The following is a 22,323-nucleotide window of genomic DNA, read 5'->3' as shown; positions in this document are numbered from 1 at the left end:
AAAACATTGGACGAGGCAGCGGGACCAGAAGCTCGGGGTTTTTTCACCGTGACGCCGTCTTGCAGGCTTCATACGGTCACAGGAGAAAAACTGGAAAAATCCTGGAATTAAAAAAATTAAATTAAATCCCCAAAGGTTTTTGGAAAAGTCATGGAAATGTGTTAAATTGATTTGTTTGGTTAAGCTGAGTTTGAAATAATTAATATGCTTTTTAAAAGAAAGACGCTCAAAATATACGCCGGCATATACGCTCTCATACGAGTGAAATGAGTTAACTGAAAAGTGTGGTCGTCATAGCAACAGTATTTCAGGGAAGCGGGTTAATCCACTATGCCAGAGAAATGGTCAGGTTAATCCACTATGCCAGGGAAGCGGTCGGGTTAATCCACTATGCCAGGGAAGCGGTCGGGTTAATCCACTATGCCAGGGAAGCGGTCGGGTTAATCCACTATGCCAGGGAAGCGGTCGGGTTAATCCACTATTCCAGGGAAGCGGTCGGGTTAATCCACTATGCCAGGGAAGCGGTCGGGTTAATCCACTATGTCAGGGAAGTGTAGATTCAACCACGCTTGGCTACATAGAGAAAAGTAGTTTTTTTTAACTCATTGTTAGTTTCTCACTTTTTCATGTATAAACCGAGATTTCACAAAATGTTTGGTCATAGAAATTTGGTTTAAAGTCCTGGAAAAGCCCTTGAAACCCATTGGTCAAGGTGTGTACGAACCCTGTCTTGTCAAGGCCAAAGCAATCGATGGCAGATGTAACTCTCCCGGCTCTCAGCAGCTGAGGCGGACCAGGAAGAGATGATGACGCGTCGCCTCCGCCAAAAGACAGACGGAGGTGTTGACACGACAAATGAGCCGTCGCTGCGCATGAAATTAATATTTTCTTCATTTTAATAGACACTCGTACTCTACATAAACAGACACGGAATTGGAACGCCTCTTTTGTTTTGCCGGCACATTTTTTTCTCTGAATCGGCGGCGTTGTTAATATCTTGTTTTTGAATATTTGAATGAATATTTAAGTTTATTGTGCGGGGAGATCAAATCAAATCTAAAGGACTCTGAAAACTACTTTTCATTTGAATTTGTCCTCTCATCTTCAGCCCGTTTTCAGACCGAAGCTTTTTGTTTAAACGCAACCTGCGATTTCCAAACCAGAGCACACCTGCTCTTAAATCAACTCACATGTGAGAAGATGATGAACACATTCTGCTTTGTTGCAGCGAGTTATTGATGTGAAAAGGTATGAGGAGAATATGACCCTGGTTGCTTTGTGTCTCTCTCCATGACCCTCCTTTTGGCCTTTGACCCTCTTTTTGACCTCATACTGCAAACGGATGCTTATATGATCATTAATCTGACGTTAGCTATTCATTATTATGTATTCTTCTTCTGCCTTTATTGATTTATAACCAGGATCATGATGAAGTAAGAGGGTGAAGTCAGTCGAAGGGAATAGCGGCGAAATGTTTGGCAAACAAACGATGTGCAGAGACCACGTTGTTCTTCGTATTATGGTCACATGACGGATGGAATGAACTCGACTGGCCGGCAAAGATTTATATTGAGCTTGTTTCTCTAGAGTTGTATTAATGCATCACTTCGAAGAATAATGTGTTCACTAAATCCTCAGTAGCTGGAGTTCATAAACAACAACGACCAGCGTCGGAAACACACCAGGGCAAAACTAACCCTAAGAAATATAATGTTGCCCCTGATATCACAAGAAGGGCAACAAATGCCCCCATAATTATGATAATTTAATAAAGTTTTGTTTTTATTCTTTTTTGTGTGTGTCCTATCTGGATTGCCTGTAGGTACACAAAAAAATATAGACATTTTTTAATGATAAAAAAACTTGTTTACATTTTTTATTAAGAAATAACCACAAAGAAATAAGAATAAAATTGAATATGATCGTCTGATTTATGTTTTCTGTTTGTTTTTTGTTACAAAAATCTAAAAAAGGACTGTGAATGTTTAGACTACTGCCTAATAGTCTTATTATTGTCTAATAGTCTTATTATTGTCTAATAGTCTTATTATTGTCTAATAGTCTTAATATTGCCTCATAGTCTTATTATTGTCGAATAGTCTTATTATTGCCCAATAGTCTTATTATTGTCTAATAGTCTTATTATTGTCTAATAGTCTTAATATTGCCTCATAGTCTTATTACTGCCTAATAGTCTTATTATTACCCAATCGTTTTATTACTATCTAATAGTCTTATTATTGTCTAATAGTCTTATTATTGCCTCATAGTCTTATTATTGTCTAATAGTCTTATTATTGCCCAATAGTTTTATTATAATATCGAATAGTCTTATTACTGCCTAAGTCTTATTATTGCCCAATAGTCTTATTATTGCCTAATAATAATTTCAAAAGTTTCAAAAAGTGTCCCAATTTAATTTTAAATGCTCCTGGATTTCAGTCAGAGCGGAAAAAATTAGCCCCTAAAAGATTTGTAAATTTCCTCCCCTGATAACGATGTAATGACCGAACGCGTTCTGCTCAATCAAATGCTTTTATGTCCACGAGTGCGTCAAACAAATCTATTGACGGACATCTCGCCGGTCGGATGCTCCGCGACCGCCAGACTCAAGGCTTCCTCGAACATCTCCTCGTGAAGATGAAGAAACACAGCGCGGAAACCATGTAGAATCTGTGAAGGGAGAGATGGAAAAACGTCAACACTAAACTAAAAGAAGCTATTTTACCGGCTCTAGAAAAAGTAAATCTCCAAGATAACATATAGTTTCTTTCATAAGCATCCAACTGTTAGGTTGAAGTGGATTTGAAGTCTTATGTCTTAAATCAATGCATATAGAAAGATAATTTACATAGAGGATATTATGAGGAATGTATTCAAAAAGTATAGAACAATATGATCACTGCATTTATAACTGTAGTGTTATTTGTGTGATGTTTTATTGTTATCACAACGAATGTTGATTGTATGAATGAAACCAGGGAAAGTATATTTGTTATGTTGAAATAAATACTCATAAGCAGCATCCCCGGCTTCCAGACTTCCTCCCCAAACACTCCATCCAGACTCTGTACACAACTGGATAGAGTGTCGACTTCAGGTGCATCCCACTGTGTCCGGTACGCACCAGCTCCTTGCTGCGAGGGCATTCTAAAGGTCCAAGCTCCGCCACCGTGGGCCGGTCCACGGAGTCGTTGGTGTCGTCGACTCTCCTGATGCCCAGCGCCGAAAGGTCGGAGCCCACGGACGGGACCCCGAAGGCACGGGAGGCTTTTTTTTAGGAGATTGGGAGCGAATAGAATATATAGAAATGAACCGAGTGCTCCGGAAGACATTCGTGGCGATGACATCATTCTCGTCTGGTCTCTCGTGCTCGCGCACAATGAGATTCCCTGCATGTGCACTTCAGTACCTGAGGCCCGCGCGGGCGAAAGCTGCCAAGTCGCTTTTATTATTTCCTCGAGTGCCTCATCGAATCTATTGACGGACACCTCGCCGGCCGGATGCTTCGCCACCGCCAGACTCCAGGCTTCCTCGAACATCTCCTCGGGAAGATGAGGAAGCCAACAGTGGATACCAAGTTGAATCTGTGAAGGGAGAGATGGAAAAACGTCAACACTAAACTAAAAGAAGCTATTTTACCGGCTCTAGAAAAAGTAAATCTCCAAGATATACATATAGTTTCTTTCATAAGCGTCCAACTGTTAGGTTGAAGTGGATTTGAAGTCTTATGTCTTAAATCAATGCATATAGAAAGATAATTTACATAGAGGATATTATGAGGAATGTATTCAAAAAGTATAGAACAATATGATCACTGCATTTGTAACTGTACTGTTAATTGTGTGATGTTTTATTGTTATCACAACTATAGGATGTTGATTGTATGAATGAAACCAGGGAAAGTATATTTGTTATGTTGAAATAAATACTCATCAGCAGCATCCCCGGCTTCCAGACTTCCTCCCCAAACACTCCATCCAGACTCTGTACACAACTGGATAGAGTGTCGACTTCAGGTGCATCCCACTGTGTCTGGTACGCACCTCCTCCTTGCTGCGAGGGCATTCTAAAGGTCCAAGCTCCGCCACCGTGGACCGGTCCCTGGAGTCGTTGGTGTAGTCGACTCTCCTGATGCCCGGCGCCAGAAGGTCGGAGCCCACGGACGGGACCCCGAAGGCACGGGAGGCTTTTTTTTAGGAGATTGGGAGCGAATAGAATATATAGAAATGAACCGAGTGCTCCGGAAGACATTCGTGACGATGACATCATTCTCGTCTGGTCTCTCGTGCTCGCGCACAATGAGATTCCCTGCATGTGCACTTCAGTACCTGAGGCCCGCGCGGGCGAAAGCTGCCGAGTCGTCGTCGGGCTTTGGTCTCGCCCGTCGTCGGGCTTCTCGTCCTTCCAGTTGAGCAAGTAGACGACCTGCCGGATGTCGACGAGTCCGTCGTGGTCCGTCTCCATGAGCTTGCCCAGAGCCGGCGTGATCACGTCCAGCCGGAACTGGCGACACACGGCGAGCAGGTCCTCTTTGGGGATCCGGCCCGTGCCCGCCTCGTGGGTTCACAGAGACAGACGCTCTCGTTAGAAAACACATATCCTTGAGTTCTTCTTGTGAGACTGAGATAGGAGAATGACAGCAGCGTTGTTACTGCATCACTTACATTTAGTGGGTTTAGCCCAAAATGGCATTACATACATTACCGTTCAAAAGTTTGGGGTCCCCCAGGCAATGTTGTGTTTCCATGAAAACTCACTTTTATTTATTAAATAATTTGCAACATGAATATAAAATCTAGTCAAGACATTGACGAGGTTATAAATAATGATTTGTATTGTAAATATTAATGTTGTTCTTCTTGTGGCTCAAAGGAAGGCCAGTTTTATAGATTCTCTCACCAGCATAACTGTTTTCAGCTGCGCTCACATAAAAAGGGTTTTCAAGGGTTTTCTACCCCTCCGCTAGTCTTCTAAAGCGATAACACAATGTACCACTAGAACACTGGAGATGGGCCTCTACACACCTCTGTAGAGACTTCATTACACACCAGAGAATAGTCATCTACACATTAACTATGTAGAGAGTGGATTTATGATTCATTTAATTATCTTCATTGATAAAAACAGAGCTTTCCTTAAGTGACCCCAAACTTTTGAACGGTGGTGTATATTTGTAAAATAAAGATGTGTTGCTGTTTCACCTCGTCATAGTTCCTGAACGCTCTCAGCAAGCTGGGGAAGAGCTGGAAGTCGTCTATCCTCAGGCGGTGTCGCACTGTGTTGATCAGGCAGCGCCTGGAGCGGAACAACTCTCCAACAACTGAACAGAAAGCTGATGATGATGAACAACAACAAAAACTTTTGAACGGTCGTGTATGTTTTCCCGGTCGTCTTACCAACAAATTCGGCGTTGTGGCTGGGAAGGTCATCCTCGTGTCCCTCCTGAGCTTCCCTCTCCACCTCGGCCACGGTCTTTGAAGGGTGAAAATATATCATCAAATAAATGTACTTTCTTAAAATATATAAAAAGTGCACTAAAGTCACACTTTCACCGATTTAAAAAAATCTACTTTTAACAAACTTTAAAATAATTGCACTGGAGAATACTTTCAAGAAATATATTATAAGAAAAATATACTTAAATATATTTAAAATATACTTAAAATGTCAATAGTACATTACAAATATACGACCAAATAAATGTCCTTTCTTAAAATATATAAAAAGTACACTAAGTTCACACATTCACCTATTCAAAAAAATCTACTTTTAACAAACCTTAAAATAATTGCACTAGAATACTTTCAAGAAATATATTCTCAGAAAAATATACTTTAATATATTTAAAATATACTTAAAATGTCAATAGTACATTTCAAATATACTATCAAATAAATGTACTTTATTAAAATATATGATAAGTACACTAAAGTCAGACTTTCACCTATTTAAAAAAAATCAACTTTTAACACACTTTAAAATAATTGTACTGTAGTATACTTTCAAGAAATATATTATAAGAAAGATATACTTTAATATATTTAAAATATACTTAAAATGTCAATCGTACATTTCAAATAAATCTTCAAATAAATGTACTTTCTTAAAATATATAAAAAGTGCACTAAAGTCACACTTTCACCTATTTAAAAAAAAAATCAACATTTAACACACTTTAAAATAATTATACTGTAGTATACTTTCAAGAAATATATTATAAGAAAAATATACTTTAATATATTTAAAATATACTTAAAATGTCAATAGTACATTGAAAATATACCATCAAATAAATGTACTTTCTTAAAATATATAAAAAGTGCACTAAGTTCACACATTCACCTATTTTAAAAAATCTACTTTTAACAAACTTTAAAATAATTGCACTGTAGAATACTTTCAAGAAATATATTCTAAGAAAAATATACTTTAATATATTTAAAATATACTTAAAATGTCAATAGTACATTTCAAATATACTATCAAATAAATGTACTTTATTAAAATATATGAAAAGTACACTAAAGTCAGACTTTCACCTATTTAAAAAAATCTACTTTTAACACACTTTAAAATAATTGTACGTCTAGTATACTTTCAAGAAATATATTCTGAGAAAATTATACTTTAAGTGTAAATTCTGTGCAATAACTTAAATGTACTTCTTTAAACTTTGTTTTCAAACATATTTGTTGTACATTTCAAAATGTATATGCTCTAAGTTATCATTAAAACAATGTATTTAAAGCACATTTGATTAATACCGAGTTTAAATATACCACATTTTTTGTAATTAGTAACTTATTCATGCTATTATTTTTATATATTAATTGTATAAGAAAAGTATATCAGTATATTAGTATATTACTCAGTAATACATGACATATTATAATAGACAAAACATACCAGTTTGGGGTCGTGACCCCTCAACGAGACGTGTGTGTGCTTCTGCGTGGTACTCACGGTGTCCCCGTCTTGGATGCTGTTTCCGTGGACGAGAGTGCTGGCAACATCTGGATCACTGGCCCTCCCGTTGGGCACCCTGGTGGCTCCTGGGTTCGGATGGACGCTGTTGCGGAATCTCCTCGCCCGCGGCGGGGTGAGGTCCTGCAGAGGAAACATGTGTTGATGTGTAAGAGGTAGCATGATCACGCACCTGACACTTTAAATGATACACAAACTGACCAACTTAACAACAAGAATCAAGAAAGTACAATTTCTTCAAGAAAGTCACACAAAAAAAGGATATAATCGGTATTTAAGTGCCACTGAACTGCTCATCTATTTAATTATTATTTATTTTGTATTCAAGGTATAGTCGGAAAAAAGTTTTTAATACAACTTTGACACTAACTGCAAAAACATCCCACTGTTAACACACACATATAGACATGCAGGAACCCGTGTCCCGGCCTGGAGTGAGGAACATACGTATAGCTTTCCGTGTAAAAAAAGGTTAATTTAAAACAGAGTAAAGTAGAATGGAGCTTACCACCGGCATGTTTGTCATGTTAGTCATTTTCAACTTTAACTGAACAGTTGCAAATTTACCGCTCGTCCTCTCGCCCGTTTCACTAAATTCTTGAGCTGGACGCCGAGCGGCGCACCTGTTTTTTTTCTCGTTGCCTAGCAACGTGAGACCGTTGAAATTTAAAACATTTACTTATTTTTTTTATGGATAACCTTTTTATAAATAAATTCTAAAATGAGATGTTATTGGTGTGAATTGAATTGAATAGTTAATGATACATTTGTTTACTTTAATATTGAGGCACGAGACAAACAGTCTTTTTTTTTCATTCTATTTTTTTAATTTATTTTTTACCCAAGAGTACTTCTTCTTTCCGGCCTGGTATCTCGCCGAAAGTCCTTGAGCATTTTTACTTTTTATTAAAATAGATAAAATAATAAAAATAAACCCTGCCCTGTGATTGGTCCGTAGCACCAGGGGGAAAATGACGTAATGGGGGATTGTCAATTCCAGCCATTCGATCTGTCATCATCCTTCCTACGATGCGAAAAGAGAAGTTGAAATAAGTGGGAGAGAGGGACATCGCGCAGCCTTATGAACTCTAACGTCACGGTCGCCTTCTGGGTCATCGACACTCCGAACGAACACTGAAGTGCCACACAGACCCGGAAGACACTATTCACAACAACTCTCTCTCTCTCTCTGGGAGGTGAGTAGCGATTAGCATCGTTAGCTCGCTGGCTAGCGACTCCTCCCGATGCGGCTAAACAGCGTTAGCTCTCCGAGGGCCGAGCTAGGTAACCTCGCACGGCTTGTGAATCCGTGACCGGTCGTCATGTTGGAGATTGTCCACGTTGTAACCCACGTTTGTAAACTCATATTAACGAAGAGGAATTCACAAAATGATCGTCATGCAGCTAATGGTAGCTAGCTGTCATTAGCTTTGCACACACCCCAAAAAAAATGCAACATCTGTGTGTTTGGCGTTCACAAAACGTGACGGTGAGGTAAAAGGCCGTGCGCGCGCGCGTTAACGCCCAGATAAGACCGGTGTTTGCTCTTCTCGGTCACATTAGAGATTGGTTTGAACTTAACCAGGTGGCTGTTTTGCTAACGCTAGCGGTCGTTAGCTTGCTGCTTCGAGCAGACAACAACATGACAGGTTGTTTGTGGTTGACTCGGTGTCGTAATGCGATTTGGACAATACGTTGGCAGTAGTTATTTTTGGACTGATGCTCTGTGTTTTCCTATTCGGTGGCGATGCTAAATGTCTAAGTCAGAGAGCGATTCTGTTGTTGTCTGGTTGCTGTTGTTATTCACCGTAACTCTATAGCCTGGTGTGTGCATATATAATGAAAACTATCATTTCCCTGGATCCACAGCGTGCTAATCCCCCTTTCTGAAGCTCTGCCTCACATAACGTGAAGCTACAAGCAGAAGTTGCCAGAGGTTGTTGTTACAGTTACACCAGTTGGGCAACTTTGACATTTCTAGATGTAGTGAAATCAGCCCAGGTGAGACACTTTTGGAAGCAGAAGTTTAGATGGACAACATGTTGGGGGATACGGGTGGAAACGAAATGACTCAGACAAGCCCGTAGATTGTTTTTTCGCCCTGCCTGTTTGCTTGTTATGGCAAGCAACCAACTGTTGTGTGACGGTTGGCAGGAGAGAGAAGTGTGGCTGGTAATGTGAAACTCTTGTTGACTTTCTGTGTGTGTGTAGTTACCTACAGTAAAGATCCCTCCGTGGTCACCGGATCATCCGTTACATGTGTTTTGGAGCGCTTGTTTTAAAATGAATATTGTTCGAACAACAGTGTAAAACTGTGAGATGAAATGTTTTGAATATTCCGTGAAAAAGAAAAGTATTTGACACTTTGCTTTACTCTCTCCCGCTCAGATATTTTCTCACAGTAAGTCAGCCTCCAGGAGACGACACCGGGCAGTGTGACATGGCAAGTAGAGGCGGAGCTACACGACCCAATGGGCCAAACGCAGGCAACAAGATCTGCCAGTTCAAACTTGTGCTTTTAGGAGAGTCGGCTGTGGGGAAGTCGAGTCTTGTACTTCGTTTCGTCAAGGGCCAGTTTCACGAATTCCAAGAGAGCACAATCGGAGGTACGTGTCTTTTTGTTTTTACCCTCTGTGAACCGGCGTGAGAAGTTTAATGCTTGGACTGACATGCTATTATTTACTTTATTGTCACAGGGAAAGAGCTTTGAGCATGTAGATCAATTCAATTCAGTTTATTTGTATAGCCCAATTTCACAAATTACAAATTTGTCTCAGAGTGCTTTACAATCTGTACACATAGACATCCCTGACCTTTGACCTCACATTGGATCAGGAAAAACTCCCAAATAACCCTTCAGGGGGAAAAAAAGGGAAGAAACCTTCAGGAGAGCAACAGAGGAGGATCCCTCTCCAGGATGGACAGATGCAATAGATGTCATGTGACCAGAAGGACAGATTTAGAGTTAAAATACATTCAATGAATATGACAGAGTGTATGAATAGTTCATAGTAGGCATATTCCACGATGGAGACCTCCACGATCCATCAGGCAGATGGCGGTAGAGAGGAGGAGTGGGCGGAGTCTCAACAGTGGGCGGAGTCTCACAGGTGTCAAACACAAGGCCCGCGGGCCGAATGCGGCCCACCACATCATTTTATGCGGCCCCTGACGGCTTGAAAGACATATTATCGCCTTTATATCCTGTGCTTTTATTTTGAAGGTTATACAAATTAAATGGATTTGCGTTATTATATTAGAGAAATGTTCTTGTGTACAATATTTCTACTCTCGAATAAACAAGAATCAAATGCAAAGAGAGTTATTTAACAATATATTGGAGTAGTTCATACGGCGTTTCAGATACACCGGCCCTTTAAGAGGCGGCCATGATGCTGATGTGGCCCACGGTGAAAATGAGTTTGACACCCCTGCTGTAGATCATCTTCTTAAGGGTACGAACGGATAGCCGTCACTAGAGTGCTATTTCCCGTTCCGTAAATAGTTTACGAAATATGACAAAAGATCATCAGGTGTGGTGTCAGAATATAGGAAATAAGAGCGGTGCAAATTGGTATAAAAGTTGTTTAACATCCCTAAAAAGAGCGTGGCGGCAAACGATATAGAATCCGCACGAGAAGAAGGGGAGATTGAGAACTGTGAGTGTGAACACGGCTAAAAGGAACTGCAGGAGTTATTAGGTGAATTCCTGCTCGTCCTTATCTAGTTTATGGTTCGACCAGCAGATAACGTGATATTAAAGCATTCAGTTATCATCTACTTGCCTTTCACCTTATCGGCTGCTTACTGGTTCAGGGAAGTCTCCAGTGGAAATGTGTGTATGTGACTAATTTGACAGCGAAACTCCCCGTTTACATTCAATCTACCTGAATAACTAGACTCCCCGTTTACATTCAATCTACCTGAATAACTAGAATGGGCACTCGGTAGAGCGCATATCTTCGCAATTGAATTATGAACATTTTGGCATTAGTTGCATGCCAATTGGATAAAAATGGACCGTGCTATGGTAAAAAGAAGATGTTGACCTTTTCATGAACTTGACCTTTGACCCGATCGATCCCAAAATCTAATCAAATGCTCCCCAGATAATAACCAATCATCCCACCAAATTTCATGTGATTCGGTTTAATACTTTTTGAGTTATGCGAGTAACACGCATACAAATAAATAAATAAATACACGGCGATCAAAACATAACCTTCCGCATTTTCAATGCAAAGGTAATAAGACATTTATAAGAGATGTGTGAGTGGATCCCAGCCGACTTAATGCTTCAGCTCCTATACAGATTATCAGTATTACACATGTTTGACACCACTAGGGCCCCGGTTCTCCCACATGTGGACTAAATCAACCAGATAATCCTTATATGTGTGTGTGTGTGTGTGTGTGTGTGTGTGTGTTCCTGCAGCACTGCCCTTAAATGATCACCTTTCACAGAAAGGCACTTTGCGGCCCTCCAGTAAACACACGAGTCATCGGCTCCTCCTCTTTGTGCTCCTGCAGCGGCCTTCCTGACTCAGACGGTATGTTTGGACGACACGACGGTCAAGTTTGAAATCTGGGACACGGCCGGTCAGGAGCGCTACCACAGTCTGGCGCCCATGTACTACAGAGGCGCCCAGGCGGCCATCGTGGTGTACGACGTCACAAATGAGGTGAGTCGGGGCGCCGGTCCCGGGGCTGCCTTCAGCTCAAAATGTTCAGGGGCGCCGATCAAGCGGAAATGTGAAATTAACGAATGAAGAGACGAGTCGTGACTCAACAACTCTGTTTATTAGACGGTGTGGAATCAATAGGCAAGTCACTTGTCCACTCAACGGTTTGTATAATTACGCTACACGCTGATGGATTATTTTTTTTATTGCAAAGAAAATATTTTTGACTCTGAATAATTAACCTCCACGTAGTTAATATATTCAAAAATCGAGTGTCTTTTAGTAAAAAAACAAAAACAAATGTCAAGTGCCCTGGAAAACAGCTGCCACCAAAAAAAAGAAAAGGCAGCGGGTGATTTTTGTTTAGTTTTATTCCGTGTGAAATGTGGACTTGAAAGATAAAAAGTGTCCCACGTAGACAAAGTGTTTCTGTTTTTTCCGTTCTTCCTCGTTTTGCGCTGCATAACTTCCTAATGGCGGCGTCGCTCTGCCTCCCACTCTGCACACAACGCTCCCAAATCTAAAGCATCATATAATTGTCCCCCCCCCCCCCATGTTGTGATTTGATGAAAAAGATTAGCAAAAGCTCGGCCGGCCATCCTGGGAAGCCTCCTGTCGTCGTCCCACCTTTCCATCACATGGGTCTTATTGTTGTTTTCACTAACGCCCTCTCTCTCTCTCTCTCTCTCTCTCTCTCTCTCTCTCTCTCTCTCTGTCCCCCCGTTTCTGCTTGCCAGGAGTCATTTGTGCGGGCGAAGAACTGGGTTAAAGAGCTTCAGAGACAAGCCAGCCCCAACATTGTAATAGCTCTGGCCGGGAACAAGGCTGACCTCGCCAACAAGAGGGCGCTGGACTTCCAGGTTGGTGTCATAATACACACACATGTCTGTTGAAGTCCCCTGATCCTCTCGACAGGGTTCATACGGTCATGGAAAACCTGGAAAAGTCATGGAATTTAATAAAAACTTGTGATTTCCAGGACTGGAAAAGTTCTAAAAGTTCAGGAAAAGTCATGGAAACATGTTATATTCACATGTTCATGTACACAGATTGATTAAAAGAATACACATGTATATCAATAGTTCTTCTTTTAATCAATCTATTGTCTCTCATTCATTTGTATCATTTATACACTGAGATTTCGCCAAATGTTTGGTCATGGCAATGTGGTTCAAAGTCCTGGACACCCATTGGTCAACATGTGGACGAACCTTGTCTCTCCCTAAAAGTCATTTTAACGATTTCCTGATGTCACGTTCTAGGACGCACAGTCGTACGCAGACGACAACAGCTTGCTCTTCATGGAGACGTCAGCCAAGACCTCCATGAACGTCAACGAGATATTCATGGCCATCGGTGAGCTCCCTCGTATCTTTTCGCTCTTTTATTTTCTGGTGTTAAATAATTCCCACGCAGAGATTCTCACCGGCGTCCCGGGCCGGCCGCGGAGCCGCGGTGCATTCAGGCTCACCGAGTTGGGAACACGTACGCGTATTTGCATTTGTGTTCTCACTGTCATGAGGCAGTCGCGACAAAGGCCCGTCAGCCCCAGGTGTGACGCCCACGCCCCGCCCTCACAGGCTTTCTCAAGAACAGGATCATTTTCGGTGGAAACTCTTTATTCTGAATAATCCCTTTTGAGATGTACCATCTCTTTTTCTTTTTTTTTTAGGGCGTCTGTGACGACAATAATACAATAGAAGTCAAATTTGACAAAAGAATGAATAAAGTAAATAAATTAAATAAAATAAATAAATTAAATAAAATAAAATAAATAAATAAATTAAATAATAGCGGGGTGTCCCAAAGAATGTCGTAGAAAATATTTAAATAACCTCTACGATATGTATAAAAGAAGCGACTACACTGGAACACCGAGTACTGAGGGCGTGGAGCGATTCTTAGGAATAGCTTTCGGGCGACGTCACCGCTGAACCTCGTTGCCGTGTCATTGCAGCAAAGAAGCTTCCCAAGAACGAGCCTCAGGCGTCCGCGGCCAGCAGCGGGCGGAACCGGGGGGTGGACCTGACGGAGACGGCTCAGCCCACCGGCCGCTCCTGCTGCAGTAACTAACTCTTCCTGCTCATCTTCCCCCCCCCCCCCCCCTCTCTCTCTCTCTCTCTCTCTCTCTCTCTCTCACACACCCCTCCCTCCCAACTGCACATCTGGAATCGGGCGTCTTGACATCAGCCCTGATCGTCAACCTCCCTCCCTCCCCCTGGAATAGCTAAAAGACTCTGTATAGTTGCATTTCTAATACCTTTTTTTTTTATGTTCTTTTTCTTTCAAAAAAATCTGTATAATGGATGCATGTATCACTACAACGCATAAAAAAACACACACACGTAATCTCTTATTCAGTTGGACGACTAGCCCACGTTTAGAAAGACGAGCGAGCGTGTGAGTTGTGCGCAGAGAGGCTCCGCCTCCTCCGGCGACTGGTGGTGCCGTGATGCTCCCAAACTGTTCCTCATTATAAGATGCCTGTCGTCAAGGCGACGGGGAAAGGACTGGTCCCTCCCTCCTTCCCATCTGTTACACAGGAAGATGTCTTCATCCGAGGATCCTAACGCGCAGGGCGGGAAGTCGATTTTTGGTACCGTCCATTTATTTTTTTGTGATTGTGAAAAAAAAAGAAAAGTTGTACAATTTAAAAGAAAAGAAAAAAAAATCTTTGAGATTATTGAAAAGGAGGGGAAAAAAATCCTTGTTACACATCCAGCTGGAGATGGAGATTTGTAAAAGTGCGGGAACATTCAGGTCAACAGGACAAAGGGTTTGTTTTCTTCGCCATTTTAACAATCGAGTCTCATTTTGACACCGATTTGGGCTTCATGTGGGGGGGAGGGGAGGGGGGTAGAAGACCAGGAGCCTCGAGGACTGCTGAGCGTCTCATTCAAACCTTCAGACCGCACACTAACAGAATATTGGACTGCCGCCCCGTCGTCTGTGGAAACAAAAACATATAAATATATATATACTCAAATGTAGTTATAGGGTGCAACGTCGTCTTCTTCCTCCTTTAGCGCAGCTCACGAGGAAAAAGTCTAGAGATTCTGAACAATTGTCCAGTTCAATAGGTCTTTTTCTTTTTTTGGGGGCTTTATCATCGACCGCGTCACCAACCGGTGGAACGTTAAGCGGCGGCGGTCTCTCCTCGGTATATGCGTCGTGGTCTTAACGAACGCCCTGTCCAGGTGTCCTGTTACTTCTCTCATGGTCACGTTTTGAAAGGAACTTTTATTGCATTGCACAGTGTTGATCATGTTTTTAATTAATGACTTGCCCTTTGGATTTTATACGGCGGACTGTATTGGACTCGCTGACCTGCATATGTGAGCGGGGGGCATACTTAACCCGACTGGTGGTCTATCTTACGGCTTCATGAATTTTAATGATGTAAAACAGCATTACTAGTGATGGGCTGATCAGTTTTGAGTGTCTGAATACAAACTTAATAAATTCAATAAAGAGGTCTCCTGTATGCCTTTTTGCTCTGGGGGAGGGGGGGGTGAACATTCTGCTTTTATTGAACCCAAATTTCATGTTACCTGACAACGTATACTACCTTTTAAAGTTTGAGGTCACTTAGAAATGACCTTATTGGTCAAAGTAAAGCTCTGTTTTTATCAATGAAGATAATTAAATGCATCATAAACACTCTCTCTACATAGTTAATGTGTAGATGACTATTCTCTGGTGTTTAATGAAGTCTCTTCATAGGTGTGTAGAGGCCCATCTCCAGTCTTCTAGTGGTACATTGTGTTATCGCCTTAGAAGACTAGCGGAGGGGTATAAAACCTTTGAAAACCCTTTTTATGTGAGCGCAGCTGAAAACAGTTATGCTGGCGAGAGAAGCTATAAAACTGGCCTTCCTTTGAGCCACAAGAAGAAACACATTAATATTTACAATAAAAATCCTTATTTATAACCTCGTCAACAAACTGAACTTCAACAAACTGAACTTCAACAAACTGAAATGCACTCACTACCCCCCCCCCCCCCCCCCATCCCACGCCTTCGCCTGCTTTGCCCCCCCAGGGTGACAGGACGGGGTCTGCGTCCGGCGCCGTGACGGCGAAGGACCGGGCTGGCTGCTTGTCGGTGCTGGTTACCTTCTGCCCCCAATGACGGGGCTATCGCCCAGTCTTTGGATTACCTCCCCTCCCCCCCCTTCCTACTCGTTGCAAGTCATGTCTAAGATGTATGTGCTTATGTGCAATGGTGTTTTTTGTTTCTCCTGCTCCCACACTGTACCCCTCTAGGGGCATAGTCGGGGGGTGGCTTTTTCTTTTTCTCGCCTCTCTTCCCTCATGTTATGCTGTCATCTTTCATCCACCTTTTCCTAGATGGCGCCGCGGACGGCGCCTCGGTGTCTTGGTGCGCGATTCTTGCACCTTCCGCCAAAAAAAGTTCCTTGTTTGTTTGTGAAAACATTCTTTGGCAATAAACCTGTTTCTGATTCTGATTCTGATTCTTCTGAATGTCTTGAGTAGATTTTATATTCATGTTGTAATTGATTTGATGAATAAAAGTGAGTTTTCATGGAAAACACCAAATTGTCTGGGTGACCCCAGACTTTTGAACAGTGCTGTGTGTTAAAGAGTCTATTCAATTTGTTGATGGTTTTCATTTTCTAGTCAGTAAAGTCAGTCATCTTTATTGTCAATTTTCCAAATGTGGAACATACAGAAGATCGAAAGTATGTTTAAAATAAAATATAATCTATAAATTAGGAACTATAAAAAAAAATGGTGGTGATTGAGATTAGGAGATGATTCCACAAGGAACTTCTCCTTCCTCAAACAGTGCGAATGACACATCGCTAAGCCCCTCCCCCTTTTGGCGCGCCGGGATATTGCTCACGCGCTTGGTCCATACCCTGGATAAACATGTATTATAACCTGAAAGTGGTCTACACAGTGATTATTTTAACAGGAACACTTACCCCCCCCCCCCCCCCACAAAAACATCTTTCATTTCTTTTTTTAAATTTATTTAAAATGTCAAAACTTCCCACGCCTTCATTTACATATCTTTTGCAGACGGAGTCATTTATGAAATAATACTTCTCCATTGGATTAAAAAAACAAAGTAATAGTATTATCACAAAGATAACAAATACATGTGATTAATGACTTTTAAGAGGTATTTTCCCCACATTTTTTGTCACCGCTTTCCCACAATGAGCCTGTTTTACTCTGTTGAGAAATCACATTTCTCTTTTTAACATCGCCCCCGTGGGAGATAGCGACCCCGGGTCTTTCCCCCCGCCAACGAGGCTCTGCAGCTTCACGCCTTGGCGACTCGGCCCACCGCCGCCTTCACGCCAATGAAGCATTTGTAATTCAGACTGAACGAGGTCCGTCGGACAGACGGCGGTTCCATCGCGAGTTTAACTTCATCTCATAACTGTCTGCGATAATAAAAGCAGCGTTCCCACGAGTTAACGGTACACAACTGCTTCCTGTTCACAGTGTGATACTGTTTATTGGGTTTTATAGCGCGATGCAAAATGCTTCAACATTCACTAGGGGGCTTTTTTCTTTATTTTTTACCAATGATTATTTTATACAGTCGAGGAAAATACTGCAAAAACGTTGACAGGCGCCTGAAAATAACACTCACTCTGTGTATAAACGTTTCCCTCAGCAGTGTATTAGAAGGCGACAACAGCGTGTTTATTCAAAATGCCAAACGGTGGATGTCTCGTTGGGTTTCAGTGTTTTTTGGCGTTGGGCGCATGGAAACCAGCGAGGCGCTCTGTGAGGACGTGTTGCGCAATCTTTCACCAGATCAATCATGGCTGTAAAAAAAGTTTTTTTTAAATCCTCATGCCAGATCTCTGTTTATTGTCACTGGATGGGCTCCAGGTTACACTTGAGACTGTGTGTGTGTGTCAAAGAATCAGCGTGTTGGGTGGAAACTGATCAGAAGGAGCTCGTTTCTTCAATCGCAAATTCCCAAATTTAGCATTTTTAAAAGGTTTTCTTGCACAGCTTCATTAACTGTTTATTTTTGTTTATTTCACGGAGTTCAATTCCCACAGGAATCTTTTAAAAGCTATATTGAGGACGTTTGTATTTTCCGTTGATTCTGGCGCCCCCTGTGGACAAACGCCGTAGTGTTTCCGAGCACCAGGGTCCCTTTTAGAAAACCTCTCATTTTACTGCAGCCGGGTCTGCCAGTCCGCTCAGTCCTGGTTCAGGTTCTCACGAGCCTATCGAGGTAGATTTGTATATTTATTACGCAAACAAACCAAAAAAGGTTTCGAGAGAAAAATTCTCGTTTTTGAGTAAATTATTGTAAGTTTTGCTCATGAAATCAAAAATCTTTGCTCTCAAATTAAAAACCGTTGCTACTAAAATAATAGGCCAACTTACCTCTGTGTCCTCCTCACCGTGACCTTACGTTACCCACCAATAGAAACTCCTCGCTCATTCAGTAGCGTAAGCCCCGCCCACTACGTCCAAACTCAACTCGTAGATGTTCATCTTGAGAGCAAAGGGTTTTATTTTGAGAGCCTCACACCTGCCTTCCCTCCGGCCTGTTATTCTCTTGCTCATGTAGAGGCACAAGTATTAAAACAGGGAATGTTTGTTAACCAGTTCAAAGTTTCTCATCGTGACTTTAAAGGAAGACATTTTTTCGATGTGTAAGAAAAGCACAGGTGTACGTATTAAATGATAATTGATCCCCTTCAGTTTCAGGGCCCTGGTCATACAGGCGGGCTCATAATCACGTTCTCATGGTTTACGGGGACACTTGTGAAGAACACACACACACACACACACACACACACACACACACACACACACACACACACACACACACACACACACACACACACACACACACACACACAAACGCATGCCTGGGGATTAATAAAGTATATTTCTATATGCCTGGGGATTAATAAAGTATATTTCTATTCTATTCTCTTTCTATTAATTAAGTGAGACATTTGAGACACAAGATCTTGATGTTGGCCTGCCCCCCCCCTTATGAGGCCTGACTCCTACTCCCTAAAGAAAACCTATTGAAACTCAGGATTTAATACATGCAAATGCAGTTCCCTCTGGTTGCCACAAGGGGGCAGCAGTGCACCGTGCTGACACGGTGTTCCCATCAATCCAATCATCTCTGGGGGGGAATAAAAATAAATAAATGTTTTGCAAAAACAGCCCAGAAAATAACATCCATCATACAAACTGTTAAAAAATAAATAAAAAGTTGCATTTGCACTGAACCTGTTGACTGGATTGAAAACCACTTTTCACAGCCGGCTACATTATGTAAACATCTTGAGCGAGTTGTGAGAGGGATGATGCAGAACTATTCCCCCCCCACCCTAAAGTAGTCCAATTGAAGTGAAACAAATATCTATTTGGTGATAAAGAAATCAAAGAACACGTTTTGTCTTGGGACCTTGCGCACTGACAGGAAGAGAGGAGGATAAGTCCACCAGGGGAATCACACACTCACACCGGCGATAACACCTTGTGTGTTTTCTTCATGTTTCGGGTCCCTGCCCTCATCACATATCATGTTGTTGACACTAAAGGCTGCTGGAGCTGCCAGAAATATATAAATATATATATATATATATATAATCCGTTGTGACCTGCTGAATCAGTATCAGTTAATACTCTCATTTAAAAAAAGGTAGAAAAACAAGCTTTCCACTCAACAGGAATGCCAGGTGACATCAGGAGTGCAGGTTGGCTGCTTGCATTTCACAAGGTTTTAAATGAAAGTCAACCCCCTCCTCCCCCCACCTGTCCTGGCTGTCACCCGGTAACCCCGGTGACAGCCTCATTATAGTGATAACTCGTCCGGCTGCTCAGCTCTGTTTTTGTCCTCGTGATGTTTTGATGTGCAGTTTTTTTTTGCCCGAGTTTCAGATGCATTTCATCCACGTCCGACCTGGGCAGAGGGAGCGGTTACCACGGCGACGCCTTTGTGGCTGATGGCGACCTCGTGCACCTTGACAGGTGACAGGTCACGTGGCGTTTTATATGTACATATATAAAAGCGCATATATGAGAATAACATCTTCATGCAATTAAATTATCCTTTAAGATATTTGATTCGTTGATATTACTTATTTTATTATTATTGTCTCTACCTTGCACATATTCTTCATATGTTGAACTTCTCCACGCTCCTCGCACATTTTTCCATCGCTGCAGCTCTTTTCATTTTAAATATATAGATACATGTTCATGTATTGTTTTAACATGTACTGTAATGTTTTGTTTATTGTCATGCACCGACATATCGAGGCACATTGGAAGGGTTTTCCAACATTGTGCAGTTTTGTTTTTGAGTATTTTGTGACGTTTTCTTTGTGATTTTTATATGACATTTTTATTTTGCCATCTTGGCCCCTTGGAGAAGAGGGTTTTATCTCAATAGGACCTATAAAACCTAACATTTGGTGTTTTCCAACCACACGCTGAATTGTGTATTATTATTTAATATCCAATGACACATGCAGGTAACTCATTGCCTCGTTGCCTGCAGGTGGAGCCAGTGTTGTAAACTGCAGCAAGTGTACATACACGTCTTGCCTGTAGGGGGCGACGTCAGCGCCCCCTACAGGCCACATCCGCAGTTCATCTCCTGAAGGTGGTGCTTGTTGTCAGGTGGTTGTTAGGTTGTAATAGTTTATTTTGATAACATCTGCAGAGGTCTTATGTTTTAAATTAATACATATAGAAAGATATTATAAGAGAACATATTAGGGAGAATATTGATATTATTACCTTCGCATTGAAAATGCGGAAGGTTATGTTTTGATCGCCGTGTATTTATTTATTTATTTATCATAACTCAAAAGTATTGAACCGAATCACATGAAATTTGGTGGGATGATTGGTTATTATCCGGGGACCAGTTGATTAGATTTTGGGATCGATCGGGTCAAAGTTCAAGGTCAAAGGTCATGAACAGGTCAACATCTTCTTGAATCGCATGAAATTTGGTGGGATGATTGGTTATTATCCGGGGACCATTTGATTAGATTTGGGGATCAATCGGGTCAAAGGTCAAGGTCAAGGTCATGGAAAGGTCAACATCTTTTTTTTACCATAGCACGATACATGTTTGTCCAATTGGCATGCAACTAATGCCAAAATGTTCATAATTCAATGGCCAATCTTGTGATATGCGAAGGTATGCACTCTACCGAGTGCCCGTTCTAGTTATTAATGTATTATGAAGCATAGGGGTAATGTTTACTCTATGCAAATGTAAATGGCAAGAATTAATGTATATTGCATGAGAGTGACTGTACGTTAGTATTATAGATTGACGAGGCCGGTTGAATTCCGTGAAGTGACTTACAATAACAAGGGACTTTTATTGTGAAAGTGACTTTAATGCGGAAGACAAGACGGGACTCTTATTGTGAAAATACTTGTTTAACGACTTGACCGGAAGTGACATTTTTGACCGGGGCCAGTGATTTGGAGTCTAAAACTCAGTGGATTAGAGAAATCGGGTCTCTTCTACAGGTATCCTCGAGGCCGCAAGAGAGGGAGCGAATGTTTGTGTTTGTTTTCCACTTCCTAATGTTAAATGTTTAAATCACAATCTGTTGAGCCTGCCCTGTTTTCCATCATCTGCGAAGTGCCCAGTTTCAGAACTACTTTACATGGTACAACTCAACAGTCGCCTGAGGTGATCTTGCGAGGCAGGTTTCCACCCACCTCTAGAAGCCACTGTATCTCAGAATTGGAGTTGATGTTGCGGAAAAAAACAAGCCGAAATCACTTCAACTCGTCCTATTTTATTTATTCAATGAGATGTTTCAGCGTTATAATTATATTAACAAAATATGGAAACTGAATATCTGAACACGCCAGGACCTGAATGACCGAATGTCTTCACAGACAATATGAAGAACTATTTTGAAGGAGAAACACTGAACATTTATATTTAATTTGTAAACGAGTTGTTTTTGAGAACGAGAATGATGGAAATCTTCTTGAAATGAAACCCGAATGCAAAGCTTCTCTAAATCTGTCTTTTGATTCTCAGAAGAGGATCAACGATCTCAAAATGATGTACTTAGTTCTGAGCCCTTTTAATTTGACTTCTCTTTCTTTTACTCATCCTCGTATCTTTTACTCACCGTAGGAATCCAGAATGTAATCAGGACTGCCGTTCACACCCCGGCTCTGTGAGTGAGAGAGAGAGAGAGAGAGAGAGAGTTGGCAATTATTCCAGCAGCAGGGAGTTGTGTATTTTTGCGGAACTATTTTTAGCCCGTTGGACTCGATTCACATTTTGGATTCTCGTGAGTGTTTCCTGGCAGCCGGACGGCGTGTGTGTTGGATTGGACTCAAAATAAACCGCCGTCGAGGTAACGGACAAACACGTCACTAATGTGTTTCTAATAGCTTTTTTTGTTGATGCTTTCACTTGAAATATTGGATTGGTTGAAATTGAGAAAGTAAGAGGATATCACACGGCATCGCCGAGGAAAAGGATCCGACGTCGTAAACGTGACGTTCCTTCATTTAGGGAAACCCTCCCTCGAGGGCTGCAACGGCGAATTGATACAAATCGCTAAAAATCGGTTATTAAAATAGTTTGTGTCACTGCGATTATTACGCCACTCAATAAGACGCGGAGGTGTTTGCGTAAG

At 41.5% G+C, this 22,323-nt stretch overlaps 2 protein-coding genes across 3 annotated transcripts; one reads left to right on the top strand and one right to left on the bottom strand.

Annotated features, from left to right (window-relative positions):
- Nucleotides 1-2,553: 2,553 nt before the first annotated feature.
- Nucleotides 2,554-7,504, bottom strand: efhb (EF-hand domain family, member B). The gene is made up of 9 exons (XM_056444691.1): nucleotides 7,496-7,504; nucleotides 6,967-7,110; nucleotides 5,400-5,511; nucleotides 5,205-5,323; nucleotides 4,332-4,557; nucleotides 4,047-4,189; nucleotides 3,413-3,587; nucleotides 3,128-3,270; nucleotides 2,554-2,673 (listed from the first exon to the last, which is right to left on the bottom strand). Exons 1-9 carry the CDS (start codon nucleotides 7,502-7,504, stop codon nucleotides 2,554-2,556), a joined length of 1,191 nt encoding a protein of 396 aa, XP_056300666.1.
- Nucleotides 7,505-7,998: 494 nt separating this feature from the next.
- On the top strand, nucleotides 7,999-16,260 carry LOC130212924 (ras-related protein Rab-5A-like). 2 transcript variants are annotated; one of them, XM_056444230.1, is made up of 7 exons: nucleotides 7,999-8,183; nucleotides 9,376-9,593; nucleotides 11,518-11,669; nucleotides 12,407-12,529; nucleotides 12,932-13,025; nucleotides 13,627-13,734; nucleotides 16,019-16,260. In XM_056444230.1, exons 2-7 carry the CDS (start codon nucleotides 9,428-9,430, stop codon nucleotides 16,117-16,119), a joined length of 744 nt encoding a protein of 247 aa, XP_056300205.1. In that variant the 5' UTR covers nucleotides 7,999-8,183; nucleotides 9,376-9,427; the 3' UTR covers nucleotides 16,120-16,260. The 2 variants fall into 2 exon arrangements, with proteins under 2 accessions (XP_056300205.1, XP_056300206.1); XM_056444231.1 differs by lacking the exon at nucleotides 16,019-16,260 and having other exon boundaries at nucleotides 8,002-8,183; nucleotides 13,627-15,145.
- The last annotated feature ends 6,063 nt before the right edge of the window (nucleotides 16,261-22,323 follow it).

Source organism: Pseudoliparis swirei, chromosome 22, assembly GCF_029220125.1.
Source record: "Pseudoliparis swirei isolate HS2019 ecotype Mariana Trench chromosome 22, NWPU_hadal_v1, whole genome shotgun sequence".
NCBI classification, from domain to species: Eukaryota; Metazoa; Chordata; class Actinopteri; order Perciformes; family Liparidae; genus Pseudoliparis; species Pseudoliparis swirei.
This window is presented reverse-complemented; position numbering and strand designations above follow the sequence as displayed.

Coding starts and splice junctions, on each gene's coding strand:
- efhb (XM_056444691.1), bottom strand. Junction 5,324..5,399: donor CCACAACGCCGAATTTGTTG/GTAAGACGACCG, acceptor CTTTCTGTTCAG/TTGTTGGAGAGTTGTTCCGC. Junction 3,271..3,412: donor TTCGCCCGCGCGGGCCTCAG/GTACTGAAGTGC, acceptor CCTAAAAAAAAG/CCTCCCGTGCCTTCGGGGTC.
- LOC130212924 (XM_056444230.1), top strand. CDS start 9,428: ATGGCAAGTAGAGGCGGAGCTACACGACCCAATGGGCCAAACGCAGGC. Junction 12,530..12,931: donor AGAGGGCGCTGGACTTCCAG/GTTGGTGTCATA, acceptor GTCACGTTCTAG/GACGCACAGTCGTACGCAGA. Junction 13,026..13,626: donor CGAGATATTCATGGCCATCG/GTGAGCTCCCTC, acceptor GTGTCATTGCAG/CAAAGAAGCTTCCCAAGAAC.